General features: G+C 45.3%; 1 protein-coding gene across 6 annotated transcripts in view; it reads left to right on the top strand.

The window, feature by feature from the left end:
- The window catches only part of GAS2 (growth arrest specific 2), an 87,869-nt gene that overhangs the window by 41,220 nt on the left and 28,757 nt on the right, over nt 1-17,892 (top strand). For all 6 annotated transcript variants that reach the window (XM_069739889.1, XM_069739886.1, XM_069739888.1 and 3 more), the window contains exons 5-7: nt 7,324-7,387; nt 15,750-15,897; nt 16,251-16,358. In XM_069739889.1, coding sequence (XP_069595990.1) covers nt 7,324-7,387; nt 15,750-15,897; nt 16,251-16,358 — 320 coding nt within the window. The remainder of the gene's footprint in view (nt 1-7,323; nt 7,388-15,749; nt 15,898-16,250; nt 16,359-17,892) is intronic.

The raw sequence follows: 17,892 nt of genomic DNA, 5'->3' as shown, positions 1-17,892 counted from the left end.
TAAAGCAGCCTTCAGACTTAAAACTGACGAGTCAGTGAACAGTCGCCATTCCTTCCGGTCATGTTCGCATCCAAAAGAACCAAGCAACCCCAAGACGTCGCTGCAAAAGGTTAAACTGTCGACATGGTTGGAAAATTGATTAAGGTCTTCTTGACGACTGCAAAGAGCAGAAACTCTTGTTCTTGGTAATAAGAGATTCCGTTCTTGTAGCCTCAATCCAAATAATTCTGCCTGAATCTTTGACAATTTCAAATCTCTGACCAAGTCGCTCAGATAAGCTTGACTGGACAAATGTAGATTAGATGTCGAAGGCTCAAAGTCTGGGTCTACAGCAGTTTCATTTTCCACTGACCTTGTTAGTTCATCTTCGTCGTCCTCCATTGTCCATACGTTGGGCGGCATTGGAACACGAAGACTTTCATCGTGTGGCACTGGTCTTATGGCTGAAGGAAGATTAGGATATTCTATTGATTTCTTGTTCTTTGCTGAATATCCTTGTTACATTTGTAAGGCAGAAGTAGCAATCTATTACATGATCCCTCTGCTCTCTCCATATCGTTGGGACAGCGAACGGCATTGAAGGTCGTGATCCATTCAGCCATGCTCTGAGGCAGTGCTCCCCAACTCCGGTCCTCAAGAGCCACCAACAGGTCATGTATTCGGGATTTCCTTAGTATTGCAAAGGTGATGCCTTTCCAGGTAATGCAATTATCACATGGGCAATAGTAAAGGCCCCTTCACATTAAGCGACGCTGCAGCGATACCGACAACGATGTCGATCGCTGCAGCGTCGCTGTTTGGTCGCTGGAGAGCTGTCACACAGCGTAAAAGTAAAAAAAAACAAACAGTACATACTTACCTACCACTGTCTGTCCCCGGCGCTCTGCTTCTCTGGTCTGGCTGTGAGCACAGCGGCCGGAAAGCAGAGCGGTGACGTCACCGCTCTGCTTTCCGGCTGACCGACGCTCACAGCCAGTACAGGAGGAGTGCAGAGCACAGCGCTGGGGACAGACAGCGGTAGGTAAGTATGTAGTGTTTGGTTTTTTTTACTTTTACTCTGGTAACCAGGGTAAACATCGGGTTACTAAGCGCGGCCCTGCGCTTAGTTACCCGATGTTTACCCTGGTTACCAGTGAAGACATCGCTGAATCGGTGTCATACACGCCGATCCAGCGATGTCCACGGGAGATCCAGCGACGAAATAAAGTTCTGGACTTTGTTCAGCGACGAACGATCTCCCAGCAGGGGCCTGATCGTTGGTCGCTGTCACACATAACAATTTCCTTAACGATATCGTTGCTACGTCACAAAAAGCAACGATATCGTTAACGATATCGTTATATGTGAAGGTACCTTAAGGATATCCTGAAAACATGACCTGTTGGTGGCTCTTGAGGACCGGAGTTAGGGACCACTGGTATAAGGCTGCACGGCATATATGAGGTGCCCACTGTTTGTCCTGATCTCCAATTGAACATTCAAAGTATAGTTCATATGCTTTCTTAACAAGTGGAGTCATTTCCTTGTTTTGTGCTTTCATTGTAAGTTTCTGCTACATATGCGGAGAATAATCACTGCTGTTGAGACACCGACGTGACATTTATAAATAAATCTTCAGTTTTTACAATGAAAAGTACTGAGGCGAATCGCATATATGATAGTAACTAGATGGAGGCCTGATGCTTTGGCACCGGGAGGGCGGTAATGTATCGAGGGGGGCAGGCTTTGGAGCGCTGAGAATCTCTATCCCTCCCCCCGCCCACAGCTCCTGGACAGGGGAGGAAGCAAAAGACAATACTGACATTACAGCAGGAGATCGCAGAGGATACATTTTGTAAGGTAAAATATTGTTTAAAAACAGTCAGTGAAATATTTTACCCCACAAAATGAATTCACTGTGATCCCCTGCTGTAATGTCAGTATTGTCTTTTGATTCCTCCCCTTCCCAGGAGATGTGGAATGCTCCGTACACGGTCAGCCGAATAATTCACTGCGCTTGCGCGGAATTCTCATAATAAGTGCTTGCATATGTGTAGATCAGCGAATTGTGTTATTTCAGTGGAAAATTCAGAATATACTGTTTCAGAATAATAACAGAATATTATAATGTTTCGTATCATTTCTCAAAAACCTTACGTGATAGGAAAAATGTGAAGTAATTTCTGAAATCGGCGTGAAAAAAAATCTATCAGGAACACTCAAACTTGTCCGAGGGACAAAACCTTGGTAACACAGTGTTACAAATCCCATTCTGTGGAGTCGTCCTTTAAATGTATAAAGTGCCCGAAAAGTTTCATAAAAAAATGACATCCACAATAAGTGTAAAAATCTATGATCAGTTTTTCTAAACATCCTTTAGACGGTATCCTGTTCTTCTTTTCTACTCTGTATGATCCAGACGACATGACTTTTCAGAAAGTCCTGATATCTGGGACCATACTCCAGGCCTGGCCCCAAGAAACTTCTCAATGCCGCAAAGCAAAAACAAAAAAATTATATATAAAAAATATTCACTGCGCACTAAATGAATTTTCTCAGCCTGGAACAAAAACTAATTTGTATTTTACCAAAATGTATTTCGTGGAATGACAAGCGATTAAGTGAAAATGATGCACAATTACATAGACCACATAATTCACAAGCGGACGCGGAGTCTCGTTCATCCACCTCGGATCTGTCCACTCCTAATAACTAAACCAGAGGCAGACATTTATAAAAGAAAAAAAAATCTTTTTTTTTTATAAAGGAGAAAAGTCAGCATTTAATGGATGAATCCATTTGCATGGGGACCATTAATCATAAGCAGTACTGTCCATGGGCTGCCGGCTGCGCTGACAGCGCTCTAGACGGCGGCCAGGATCTTCCACAAAATACATGATAAAATATTATAGATTTCAGATGCTCCACGTTCCAAAGGAAGTCAGATCCTGAAATTTGGCCTGGAGCCCGAAATGCGTCAGGTGCTGAGTGCTAGATATATGGTGATACACCCTACTCCTGTGTCACTGTATAGCCAGGCAGAGTTACTGTTGAAGAGTTTGTGACAAGCCCTGTAGGAGCTGCAGTGGCCATAGGAGTAGTCTCCAAACTTGTCCCGAAACGTAGGAAGTTTTAAAAACTTTTTTCTGCATAAAGGTGGGGATGACTGAGGAATGTTCTTTTTTTAATATGGGGCTTTCCTGCATTGTGTACAGTTTAATCATTTCTAACATTTCCAAAACCAATAAAGAAATTATTTTTCCCGCCCTATTTGTTACAATGTGTCAGTGTAGACATAAAGTATCAGTTTAGAATCAAGAAAGTTTAGGTTAGTAAGGATTGGGTGCACTAGATACATTGTACCAAGCCCTTACATGTAAAATGTGTGAGGTCTGTACAGGTTTCCAGACACTAGATGTAAATAATAATCAACAACCACCACCACAACAACCATCACAACAACAACCACCACCACAACAACAACAACCACCACCACAACCACTACAACCACCACTACAACAACCACCACAACAACCACCACCACAACAACCATCACAACAACAACCATCACCACAACAACCACCACCACCACAACCACTACAACAACCACCACCACAACAACCACTACAGCAACAACCACCACAACAACAACCACCACCACCACAACCATCACCAAAACAACCACAACAACTACCATAACAACAACCACCACCACAACACTACAACCACCACAGCAACAACCACCACCACTACAACAACCAACACCACAACAAGCACCACCACCACAACAACCACTACAACAAGCACCACTACTGCAAACACCACCACAACCCCAAAATAGTTGATTGAATTGTTTTCTGATACATCCCTTGAAATCAGCTGTTATCTATAAGGGAACTTGGCAACATGTTTCAGTTTCGTGTAGCGCCACCACAGGAGATATAGAGGTATTACACGGTGCCCATTCAAATCATTGATCTGCCAGAAGGACACGGCAGGTTTTCTTTGATCTTGTTCTGAACTCCAACTATTTATTTGAGGTTCCAAATATGAAGAACTGACCTCTATCCACACCCAATATCCTAATAATATATTTACAAAAATGTTCCTACTCTAGAAAAAAACTTTTTAAATCAACAGATTCCAGATAAATAATAGAATTGTTTAGGAGTTTTACGCAGTAAACTCAAGTGTCCCATATTACGGGAATCTCTCATGAAATGGAGCGTCACTTATCCTATTGTGACCCCAAGGTGGGTGTTTCTGGAAGGATCATAGTCCAAAGACATATTGATAGGGATGGACTCTAGATTGCAAGCCCCATTGGGGACAGCGATGACAATGTGTGCAAAACTGTAAAGCGCTGCGGAATATGTTAGTTCTCTCTCTCTCTCTCTCTCTCTCTCTCTCTCTCTCTATATATAAAATATAAGATTATTATTATAGTGCTTAACATGTCCAATAAGCAATAAATAATTATTCATATAACAAGAGGTTTTTTTCTGTAAAAGATCCCCTAAAGCGCCAGTAAAGGCATATATCATACTTGTTCCCATTCTTCCAATTAGGAATTATTACATAAATTTAGAACTCTCATGATGGATCCTGTGTTATCTACTGTATATAGAGGTGTTATCAATCATTGTACAGGAGGAGGAGGTGAGCTGTGACATCGCCTATTGTGAATGGTGGATCCTGTGTTATCTACTGTATATAGAGGTGTTATCAGTCATTGTACAGGAGGAGGAGGTGAGCTGTGACATCACCTATTGTGAATGGTGGATCCTGTGTTATCTACTGTATATAGAGGTGTTATCAGTCATTGTACAGGAGGAGGAGGTGAGCTGTGACATCACCTATTGTGAATGGTGGATCCTGTGTTATCTACTGTATATAGAGGTGATATCATTCATTGTACAGGAGGAGGAGGTGAGCTGTGACATCACCTATTGTGAATGGTGGATCCTGTGTTATCTACTGTATATAGAGGTGATATCAGTCATTGTACAGGAGGAGGAGGTGAGCTGTTACATCACCTATTGTGAATGGTGGATCCTGTGTTATCTACTGTATATAGAGGTGTTATCAGTCATTGTACAGGAGGAGGAGGTGAGCTGTGACATCGCCTATTGTGAATGGTGGATCCTGTGTTATCTACTGTATATAGAGGTGTTATCAGTCATTGTACAGGAGGAGGAGGTGAGCTGTGACATCACCTATTGTGAATGGTAGATCCTGTGTTATCTACTGTATATAGAGGTGATATCAGTCATTGTACAGGAGGAGGAGGAGGAGAGCTGTTACATCACCTATTGTGAATGGTGGATCCTGTGTTATCTACTGTATATAGAGGTGTTATCAGTCATTGTACAGGAGGAGGAGGTGAGCTGTGACATCACCTATTGTGAATGGTGGAACCTGTGTTATCTACTGTATATAGAGGTGTTATCAGTCATTGTACAGGAGGAGGAGGTGAGCTGTGACATCACCTATTGTGAATGGTGGATCCTGTGTTATCTACTGTATATAGAGGTGATATCATTCATTGTACAGGAGGAGGAGGTGAGCTGTGACATCACCTATTGTGAATGGTGGATCCTGTGTTATCTACTGTATATAGAGGTGATATCAGTCATTGTACAGGAGGAGGAGGTGAGCTGTGACATCACCTATTGTGAATGGTGGATCCTGTGTTATCTCCTGTATATAGAGGTGTTATCAGTCATTGTACAGGAGGAGGAGGTGAGCTGTGATATCACCTATTGTGGATTGGGATCCTGTGTTATCTCCAGTGTGAACATTTCAAGATTTTTTTTTTATTAATTTTTTTTATGTAGATTTTGTATGAATAAATAGTATTGTTAGCGATTCTAGTGAAGTTTCTTATGTAGATAATGATAAGGAAAATTGAAGAAAACATTTTCAAACTGTAAAAAAAATAATTTGCGTAAAAACGATAGGTCATTTTCTGAAGACACATTCGCTGTAAGAGTGAAGGCTGCAAGTGACACCGCAGGAATTATAATATTGCAATATATTATTGTTTATTGATACATAATAGTAATACTTTCCTTTACACATACTACAATATAATATTAGAGTATTTGCTGCAGGATACCCATAATTTTTCATGATTTTTTTTTTTGCATATTTAATTTTTTTATATCTATTTTTTATATATAATATATATATATTAACTTGTAAATCTTTTCCTCCTTGTATCAGCTGAATATATCGACGGCCGTTTCTCTGTTATGGTAGGAAATCATTGTGCACATGGACATCCTGTCAGTCCTCATTTCACATGTGATCATCATCATTATTATTATTATTAATTAATGTCACTGGCGCTGATACTTTCCATCTTCTATCCTTTGTATTGGAATTTGTCAAGATCTCTGCTTGTTGTCAGTGAACGAAACCTTCCTGTTTACATCCAGAGATGTGACCGATAACCGGCACTGACTTAATACTCACAGCTGAGGATTTGTTACAATAGAATCCGGTCCTCTGTGAGTGATCGCGTCTACTGATGAGCTGAGCAGAAATCTCACCTGTCAGCAAGACGGCTTGTGGATGTCAGTAATAAACATGTGATTCATTTACACTAATGACCTCATTAAAGTCATGGCACCCATCACTGGAAGCATCTGTGGCACTCCCATCCTTCACTGCACTAGCGTCTCTACATCTGTCTATAAGCATGTCATTATTGAGGAGTTCCCCTTTAAGGGGCCACCTCGGCACTAATATTGATGATCTGTTTAAGCAATACCCAATTAGGTTGGGAATCTGTTGTGCCCCCTGACGATCAACCATAGATCAGATATTATTGGCATATTCAAGTCATCGATGGTTGTGCAGAGGTCACCACTTAAACCTGTTCACAATTAACGTGTGTATACCGCTTTAAGAAGAAAAAAAATTGGAAAAAGATACAATTAAGTAAACAGAACAATTCGAATTCTATTTCCAGAAATGTTCTCTGACAACCAATAGTCATTATCCCAGCGGAGAAGTTGTCACCCAACTTCCCTGGGCTCTTAAATGGTAAACTACAGTTATATAACCTTGCCTAGAAAACGGGCCGCCTCTGATAGACTGCAGAGGCGGCCGGTGACCAAGACAACAAACAGTAAAGGAGATTTTTAATAAGTAAAAGTGCAAAGTTGTTTCTTTCTTTGCAGTTTTACCCATTTGAGAAGTCAGAACAAGCTCTTAAATTAAAGTTTTAAGAAAACAATTTACTTTTTCTTAAAGGGAAACACCCAATAAATATCACCGTGTTTCCTTATATTGCCGCAGTTGATTAACTTTTTTGTTGTTGTCCTTTTTCTTTTCTAGTTCTACATAAGCAGCCTAGAGAAGTCTGCCTGTGCTTACTAGAGCTGGGGAGAATCGCAGCGAGGTGAGAAGATACATTCCATAAATATTTACTTTTTTTTTTTTTTTTTTTACATATTTGACTTTTCATTTTTTTTTTTCCTTCCTGTAATAATAATCCGCTGCAGTAATCGTGACCAATAGTCCACATCTTGGCGGCAGATGTGTAAATGAGCAACTGAGAGATCCTTTCATGCTCTGCACCGTTATGTTAAAGGGTGTGTAGACTTGTGCAATCGGGTTTTATTGCTCCAATGCATCTGGAAGCAAAAATGAAGTAGTTGTACAAATAGCCTCCAACTGTATTGTGTATGCAGCTCCTATGCAAAACACTGTTCCTAGAAATATACCCCCGTGTATAGCCAGATCCAGCGATGGCATGCTACTCTCTTATTGGGGCAGGTAGTAGAGAGTAAGCCATTACTTCAGGATCACATAGCTCTGCATAGTAGCTGCATACACTTGGGGCTACCTGTCAGTAACCCTATCTCTGCGCAAGCAGAGGTAGTGCACTACAAGGCAATGTGATGTGATACATTGCGAAAAATGCCTATTACAGTGCCATCCGAAATTTGGATTTAATTTATATGCAAATTAGGCCTGCAAGTGCTCTTATAGAAGTATTCTTGCACTTGCGGTCTATGGCTCCTGCCTGCAAATGTGCTTATAGGAGTATCCTTGCACTTGCAGTCTACGGCTCCTGCCTGCAAGTGCGCTTACAGGAGTATCCTTGCACTTGCAGTCTATGGCTCCTACCTGCAAGTGCGCTTATAGGAGTATCCTTGCACTTGCAGTCTATGGCTCCTGCCTGCAAGTGCGCTTATAGGAGTATCCTTGCACTTGCAGTCTATGGCTCCTGCCTGCAAGTGCGCTTATAGGAGTATCCTTGGACTTGCAGTCTATGGCTCCTGCCTGCAATTGCGCTTACAGGAGTATCCTTGCACTTGCAGTCTATGGCTCCTGCCTGCAAGTGCGCTTATAGGAGTATCCTTGCACTTGCAGTCTATGGCTCCTGCTTGCAAGTGCGCTTATAGGAGTATCCTTGGACTTGCAGTCTATGGCTCCTGCCTGCAAGTGCGCTTATAGGAGTATCCTTGGACTTGCAGTCTATGGCTCCTGCCTGCAATTGCGCTTATAGGAGTATCCTTGGACTTGCAGTCTATGGCTCCTGCTTGCAAGTGCGCTTATAGGAGCATCCTTGCACTTGCAGTCTATGGCTCCTGCCTGCAATTGCGCTTACAGGAGTATCCTTGCACTTGCAGTCTATGGCTCCTGCCTGCAAGTGCGCTTATAGGAGTATCCTTGCACTTGCGGTCTATGGCTCCTGCCTGCAAGTGCGCTTATAGGAGTATCCTTGCACTTGCAGTCTATGGCTCCTGCCTGCAAGTGCACTTATAGGAGTATCCTTGCACTTGCAGTCTATGGCTCCTCTTAGCTTTTCCCGGCCGGCACCGCGGTCGACTTCTTGGTTGACAGTGGAGCACAGAGGTGACACTATGCAGGAGCCATAGGCCGCAAGTACCCATATATCAACCAGCGCACTTGCAGGCCTAATTTGCAAATGTATAAAAGCAGAATTTTGGCACGGCAGATGGCAATGTAATGGGCTCCTTTCATAAAGGAAACCTATCACCAGCTTATTTGCTTGCAACCCTGCCCATCACCTTTAAGACCATGTGAATGGGCTTCCTACAACCCTATATATCCCCAGGGGCGCCCCTCATACCCCTGAAAATGTGTTTTACACATGTCCTGTGTTGCATGTAAATTGCGCTGTCCGGTCCCATGGGTGTCTTTAGATTGGGATCCGCACCGCCTCGGTCCCTTTAAAACGCCACCTCTTTTCTGAGGTATGCTGAGGCACTTCTGAGGATATTAAAGGGGATGTGGGGTCCTCATTTACTCGGCATTAAAGGTGATGGGCAGGGTTTGTAAGCAAAAACTCTTACGCTAAGGATGGTGTAACTGATGGGACATCTATAATTAAAGGGAACTTATGTTTTATTTTAGATGCATTGCGGTGAAACCTGAGATTTGGTTGCACAGTTCACATCCCCTTTAAATCTTCTTTTGCCGTATTGTCAGATATTCTGATGTTAGGGGAAATATTTGCATCTGTTAGAAGCTGAGCCACAACAATCACTGTAATCTACAGTATGTTCAGGATGAGTGCAGCACGTAGGCTGCTGTGCTGTAAATCACATTTGGTCACCCCTAGGTTAGATGCAGGGCAACGCCACCTTAAAGGGATCATCCACTGTGCACGACCCCTATCTTTGCAGCCTGTCCTACACCGATCAGTGGTAACGTTACAACCACCTGCCTAATGCTCTGTAGGTTTCCATTGTGCCATTAACCATCGGGCCATAGACTCCACCAGACCTCTGGAGGCGTCTCGTGGTATCTAGCAGCAGATCCTTAAAGTTGCTCCATAAAGCCTCCATGGACCTGAATTGATTCTCAAAGACATCCACAGATTGAGATCTGGGAATTTGAGACAAGTTGTCATTTGATGTCTTTATCACATTCCTCTATTCCAAAAACAGGAAAAGGGGAATCTCGGTGCCATCAAGGGGAGATTGTACAATACTGTGGTAGGTGTCAAGGATTCCCAGCAGAGCGTCGCCCAAATCGCCACTCCTGACCCTCTCTATACAAGAAGGGCACATGGAACATGCAAAACTGGGCAGAGTGGGCACTAGCCCAGGCTCAACAGGTGCAGGTGCCAACCCTGATTTTTTTTTTTTTTGGCCAAAAAAACCCTCTTTCCCCAGGATTAGCATTTAATGGGAATCTATCAGTGATGAGCGAGTGTAATCGTTGCTCGGGGGTCCTCCGAGTATTTGTTAGTGTTCGGAGATTAAGTTTTCATCGCCTCAGCTGAATGATTTACAGCTACTAGTCAGCCTGAGTACATGTGGGGGTTGCCTGGTTGATAGGGAATCCCCACATGTAATCAAGCTGGCTAATAGCTGTAAATCATTCAGCTGCGGCGATGAAAACTTAATCTCCAAACACTAAAAAACACTCGGAGGACACCAGAGCAACGAGTACACTCGCTCATCACTACAATCTGTCCGTGTAAAAAAAATGACAAAACGTATCAAATAATGACCTCCTGTTTACGTTTTTGTGTGATCTACTGTATATAGCGGTGTTATTATCAGTCATCGTACAGGAGGAGGAGGTGAGCTGTGACATCACCTATTGTGAATGGTGGATCCTGTGTTATCTACTGTATATAGAGGTGTTATCAGTCATTGTTCAGGAGGAGGAGGTGAGCTGTGACATCACCTACTCACCTATTGTGAATGGTGGATCCTGTGTTATCTACTGTATATAGAGGTGTTATCAGTCATTGTTCAGGAGGAGGAGGTGAGCTGTGACATCACCTATTGTGAATGGTGGATCCTGTGTTATCTACTGTATATAGAGGTGTTACCAGCCATTGTACAGGAGGAGGAGGCGAGCTGAGACATCACCTATTGTGTATAGTGGATCCTGTGTTATCTACTGTATATAGAGGTGTTACCAGCCATTGTACAGGAGGAAGAGGTGAGCTGTGACATCGCCTATTGTGAATGGTGGATCCTGTGTTATCTACTGTATATAGAGGTGTTATCTTTCATTGTACAGGAGGAGGAGGTGAGCTGTGACATCACCTATTGTGAATGGTGGATCCTGTGTTATCTACTGTATATAGAGATGTTACCAGCCATTGTACAGGAGGAAGAGGAGAGCTGTGACATCACCTATTGTGAATGGTGGATCCTGTGTTATCTACTGTATATAGAGGTGTTATCTTTCATTGTACAGGAGGAGGAGGTGAGCTGTGACATCACCTATTGTGAATGGTGGATCCTGTGTTATCTTTTTTTTATATCAGATAGATTTTTATTATCCGCAAAGAATAAACAATCAGAATATTTCTCATGGCAATGTTTCATTAAACATTTACAGATAACTTTTTCCCCCCCGACCCAGAGCCCCCCCACCCTGCCCAACCCGAGACCTCAGCCAGAGCCACCCCACTTCCCATCATCATACAACCATTTGAATAAACATCCGTTATATTTCCATTGAATACTAGGTTCCCTATATTCTCATTTATCATCCTAATTCAAGTCGGATCCTGTGTTATCTACTGTATATAGAGATGTTATCAGTCATTGTACAGGAGGAGGAGGAGGTGAGCTGTGACATCACCTATTGTGAATGGTGGATCCTGTGTTACCTACTGTATATAGAGGTGTTATCAGTCATTGTACAGGAGGAGGAGGAGGTGAGCTGTGACATCACCTATTGTGAATGGTGGATCCTGTGTTATCTACTGTATATAGAGGTGTTATCAGTCATTGTACAGGAGGAGGGGGAGGTGAGCTGTGACATCACCTATTGTGAATGGTGGATCCTGTGTTATCTACTGTATATAGAGGTGTTATCAGTCATTGTACAGGAGGAGGGGGAGGTGAGCTGTGACATCACCTATTGTGAATGGTGGATCCTGTGTTATCTACTGTATATAGAGGTGTTATCAGTCATTGTTCAGGAGGAGGAGGTGAGCTGTGACATCACCTATTGTGAATGGTGGATCCTGTTTTACCTACTGTATATAGAGGTGTTATCAGTCATTGTACAGGAGGAGGTGAGCTGTGACATCACCTATTGTGAATGGTGGATCGTGTTATCTACTGTATATAGAGGTGTTATCAGTCATTGTAAAGGAGGAGTAGGTGGGCTGTGACATCACCTATTGTGAATGGTGGATCTTGTGTTATCTACTGTATATAGAGGTGTTCTCAGTCATTGTACAGGAGGAGGAGGTGAGCTGTGACATCACCTATTGTAAACCTATTGTGAATGGTGGATCCTGTGTTATCTACTGTATATAGAGGTGTTATCAGTCATTGTACAGGAGGAGGAGGTGAGCTGTGACATCACCCATTGTGAATGGTGGATCCTGTGTTATCTACTGTATATAGAGGTGTTATCAGTCATTGTACAGGAGGAGGAGGTGAGCTGTGACATCACCTATTGTGAATGGTGGATCCTGTGTTATCTACGGTATATAGAGGTGTTATCAGTCATTGTACAGGAGGAGGAGGAGGTGAGCTGTGACATCACCTATTGTGAATGGTGGATCCTGTGTTATCTACTGTATATAGAGGTGTTATCAGTCATTGTACAGGAGGAGGAGGTGAGCTGTGACATCACCTATTGTGAATGGTGGATCCTGTGTTATCTACTGTATATAGAGTTGTTATCAGTCATTGTACAGGAGGAGGAGGTGAGCTGTGACATCACCTATTGTGAATGGTGGATCCTGTGTTATCTACTGTATATAGAGGTGTTATCTTTCATTGTACAGGAGGAGGAGGTGAGCTGTGACATCACCTATTGTGAATGGTGGATTCTGTGTTATCTACTGTATATAGAGGTGTTATCAGTCATTGAACAGGAGGAGGAGGTGAGCTGTGACATCACCTATTGTGAATAGTATAGATGTGTTATTAGTCATTGTAATCCTGCCTCTGACGATAATGAATGCTTAAAACTCATCCTGAAAGGACAAGAACTAAGAACCTGATTTAACCAATGGGACTTTTTGTGATGATACTTTCCCTGTAAGCGCTCTCCGTAGCCGGCCTAAGGATGAATCTCCGGTTTTGGTAAAGCTTGTGCCTAATGTGTGACTTCACTGTGCAGGTAATGGAGTACTAGATGGAAAGTTCCCCATTCGGCCTCGTAATGTTGTATTTTATAGGCAGCAGATTGGCGCGGCCGGCGGTGAGGGAGGGGGAAGATTTTGGTGATTTGAGCTGCAGGCACAAGAGAGCTGTGTGTTCTGCAGCCGCTTCTCTTATTTTATGGCCGGGCCCGTGTGCAGGTGTAGGTTCTCCATCCTCAGGGACGTCTGTGATTTACGGCCCGCAGGACCGGCCAGACAGACAGGAAGTACAAGGAATCTTTATAGCCATTCCTTCCCGGCTCGGGGAATGTTTCATCCAAGCCGCCGGCCCGTTCCCTCCGCTTCTAGGTTTCCATTGTTCTTGGCGTCTTTGGCGCAGCGCCGCAACAAAAGCACAATCACAGATGACAGAATTATAGGCCGGTCCGTGTCGTGTCCATGATATCCCAGCGTTATACGGGGGTGTCCACACCAAGCGCCCCTCTACTCAAAGAAATGTAACCCCCCAAGTCATGTCTGCAGTGTGCACAAGTATTGCTTTGATTTATGCTCAATATCTGGGGGCAGTGAGGACCCTCTTGTATTAAGTACTTATCTCCTTATTAATAGAGTAGTATGGAGGGGGGTATACACTATATGGAGAAAGTATGTATGTAAAAGTAGACGACATGGTGGGGGGTGAATGTTATACGTATACCAGGGGTGGGGGGCCTGGAATTTATACACTGGGGGCGAGGGGCCGGATGTTACACACTGGGGTGGTGAGGGGCCGGGTGTTATACACCAGGGGGCGAGAGGCCATTGTTATACACTGGGGGCTGAGGGACCAGATGTTACACACCGGGGGGCGAGGGGGCCGGATATTATGCACCAGGGGCTGGATGTTACACACTAGGGGATGAGGAGCCGGATGTTATACACCGGGGGGCGAGGGGCCGGATGTTATACACCAGGGGGCAAGGGGTCGGATGTTATACACCGAGGAGGCGAGGGGCCGGATGTTATACACCAGGGGGCAAGGGGTCGGATGTTATACACCGAGGAGGCGAGGGGCCGGATGTTATACACCGGGGGGCGAGGGGTCAGATGTTATACACCGTGGGGCGAGGGGCCGGATGTTATACAGAGTGGCGAGGGCCGGATGTAACACACCAGGGGGGTCGAGGGGCCGGATGTTACACACCGGGGGACGAGGGGGCCGGATGTTATACATCGGGGGCGAGGGCCGGATGTTATACACTGGTGGCGAGGGCTGGATGCTACACACCGGGGGGCGAGGGGGCCAAATGTTACACACCGGGGGGCGAGGGGGGCTGGATGTTATGCACCAGGGGGCCAGGGGCCGGATGTTACACACCTGGGGGCGAGGGGCCGGATGTTACACACCTGGGGGCGAGGGGCCGGATGTTATACACCGAGAGGCGAGGGGCCGGATGTTATACATCGGGGGCGAGGGCCGGATGTTATACACCGGGGGGAGAGGGTCGGATGTTATACACTGGGGGGCGAGGGCTGGATGTTACACACTGGGGGGCGAGGGGGCCGGATGTTACACACTGGAGGGCGAGGGGGCCGAATGTTACACACCGGGGAGCCGGATGTTACACACTGGGGGGCGAGGGGGCCAGATGTTACACACTGGGGGGCGAGGGGGCCGAATGTTACACACCGGGGGGCTGGATGTTACACACTGGGGGGCGAGGGGGCCGGATGTTACACACTGGGGGGCGAGGGGGCCAGATGTTACACACTGGGGGGCGAGGGGGCCGAATGTTACACACCGGGGAGCCGGATGTTACACACTGGGGGGCGAGGGGGCCGGATGTTACACACTGGAGGGCGAGGGGGCCGAATGTTACACACCGGGGAGCCGGATGTTACACACTGGGGGGCGAGGGGGCCAGATGTTACACACTGGGGGGCGAGGGGGCTGAATGTTACACACCGGGGGGCTGGATGTTACACACTGGGGGGCGAGGGGGCTGGATGTTATGCACCTGGGGCGAGGGGCCGGATGTTACGCACCTGGGGGCGAGGGGCTGGATGTTATACATTGGGGGCGAGGGCCGGATGTTATACACCGGGGGGCGAGGGCCAGATGTTATACACTGGGGGGCGAGGGGGCCGAATGTTACACACCTGGGGGCGAGGGGCCGAATGTTACACACCTGGGGGCGAGGGGCCGGATGTTACACACCTGGGGGCGAGGGGCCGGATGTTATACACTGGGGGGCGAGGGGGCCGAATGTTACACACCTGGGGGCGAGAGGCCGGATGTTACACACCTGGGGGCGAGGGGCCGGATGTTATACACCAGGGGGCAAGGGGCCGGATGTTATAAACCGGGTGGCCGGATGTTATACACCACGGGGCGAGGGGCCGGATGTTACACACCATGGGGTGAGGGTCCGGATGTTATACACCAGGGGGCAAGGGGCCGGATGTTATACAACAGGGGGCCGGATGTTACATACCAGGGGGTGAGGGTCCGGATGAAAGGAGAGGCACGTGCTGCTCTTATGAGTGGGATTGACCTGAGGACTTCTCACAGTGAAGGAGCACAGAGTATTTCAGGAGAGGAGTGAGCTGGTCCGGTGGGAGGTCACGAGCTGAGCGTCACATATTATTGTCACTTTTACTACATATTGCATTACTCTTGTTTGTGTTCTATAACCTTCTCATTATCGGACGCCCTCAGGTTTGGTGTGGAACCGCCTGGATTAATAAAACTGGAAAAAGAGATTGAACAGGAAGAAAAACTTTCAACCCCCACCCCGTCACCGACCCCCTCACCCACAAAGACCTCCTCTGGGAAGAAGAGCGCTGGGAAGTTACTAGATGATGCTGTAAGTTCTGTGAATATTTCTGAGCCCCGGCGACATATACATTACATCGCCCCCCGCACTAGGTCGGCGGCGGTGCGGCACAACCGTTTATCCATTCTCCGCCCTTTATGTGGTCGCACTGGCAGGGCCTCTGGAAGCTGAGATGTGCGGAGCTGTTTGCAGGGCCACGTGGGGAGAACATTGTGGTCACTGTTACCTTTCATGGAGAAAACTAAAGCTCTGCAGCGTGAGGACCCTACAAACAGCTCCCGTATCTCCGCTCCCTGTGGATATAACGGGAATGGTTTTGACTTCCATCGTTTTTTATTTTTCAGTCCTGTCTCCAAATTGATTAAACTTTTTTGTGTTTTTAGGTTCAACGTATCTCCGAAGATCCTCCTTGTAAATGTCCCAGTAAGTTTTGCGTGGAGCGTCTTTCTCAAGGACGGTACAAGGTCGGAGAGAAAATCCTTTTTATAAGGGTAAAGTTTTTTTATTCTCCGAGATCATTTATAGTATATTTTATACACGGCATCTATTATATTTCTAATGTTGATGTGACAAAGCTTTGCTCTGCGCTTTTAATGTCCTCTAGTGTCAGTATGCAGCTGGAAAGCAGCCGCATTTATGTAATTTATCATGTAGCCTGGAAGACGTCACTGGAGACTTCAGGAGCCCATACGGTCAGGACCAGGAACTTACTTAGAAAACTAATTCACTATTTAATTTCCGTGGAAAGTAAAGTGGGACGCTAAGATATACTGAATTTCTTATATTTATGTCCGCCCTTTCATGGGTAGGTGGACACGTCGCAGTCACCTGCACGCTTCTTCATCAAATGCAGAGTTTTGTTGGTACAAATGGTGTAATCCAGCCAGAGACGGTTATTAAGCAGTTCTGGCCATTTTCCAGCTGCTGTATAAATAAAGTAACTGAGCTTTCTGTGTGAGACAGCGGAGTCCTGGAGGGGCAGCCGAGGACTGTAAGCAATTTACTGCCGACTTGTCTACGTGCCACCCACACTTCGTGCCACAGTCCCAAAGGATCGCCCGCTTCACTGATGTGACCCGCAGTCTCTATATGGGTGTTTAAAGAAAACCTGTCACCAGGTCAAAAGTCTCCCGTTTTTCATCTTATTTTATTCCCACTGCTCCCCTGACAAACCTGCTTTTTATTTTTTTTAAATCCACCATACAGTTCCAAAGATATGGGCCTTTTTATTCACTGCTACCTTTTATGGGCTTTACATGGGGGCGTGGCTCACATGGTAATTATGCAGAGCAGCTTAAAGACACGCCCCCGAGGATCCTGTGAACCACACCCCTAAAGAAAAAGGCCTGTATCTCTGGAACCGTTTGGCAGATTAAAAAAAAACCAAAAGATAACATGCTCAGGGCAGAAAGGGGAATAAAATAGGAACAAAAACTGAATTCTTTTGATCTTCTTTAAACTGTAAGATTTCCTATAAAGCAGTTCTATAAAGTGAAACTAATAAAGAAGGGGTCAAAGCATGGCACAAAGATGGACCCCCTAAATTTTTGTGTCACGCTCCATCCCCTCTACTCTGCATCACATTATATCAGATTTTCGAGAAGTGCTATGTTTTTGTTTTTTTTGTTTTGCTCTTTAGATTTAAGAAAGAGGGGTGCTTTAAACTTAAGTTGTGTTTTTTTTTTTTTTTCAAATATTTTTAATGTTTTTATAAGGGACTTTAACTTCTGATCTCTTCGTTGCTTATAAAATACACTGCAATGCTTTGGTGATGCAGTTTATTACATAACTGACAAATCTCATGGGCTTCTTATGACTGTACCAACACAGCAGACTGGTGGGCCTTCAGTAAGCCCCCCGGCTGCAATGATAACTTGTGTCATAAGGGGATGTCGATGGGCATAAAAATGGATTCACCACCACCGCCACGCCTTGTTTCTAACTTGTTAAAGGGCTTGATTCAAATCAATAGTGGGTTGATGTGCCGTACCCAGCCTCGGTCACTATTCCATCAATAGAGCTGTG

Source organism: Ranitomeya imitator, chromosome 9, assembly GCF_032444005.1.
Source record: "Ranitomeya imitator isolate aRanImi1 chromosome 9, aRanImi1.pri, whole genome shotgun sequence".
Taxonomy (NCBI): domain Eukaryota; kingdom Metazoa; phylum Chordata; class Amphibia; order Anura; family Dendrobatidae; genus Ranitomeya; species Ranitomeya imitator.
This window is presented reverse-complemented; position numbering and strand designations above follow the sequence as displayed.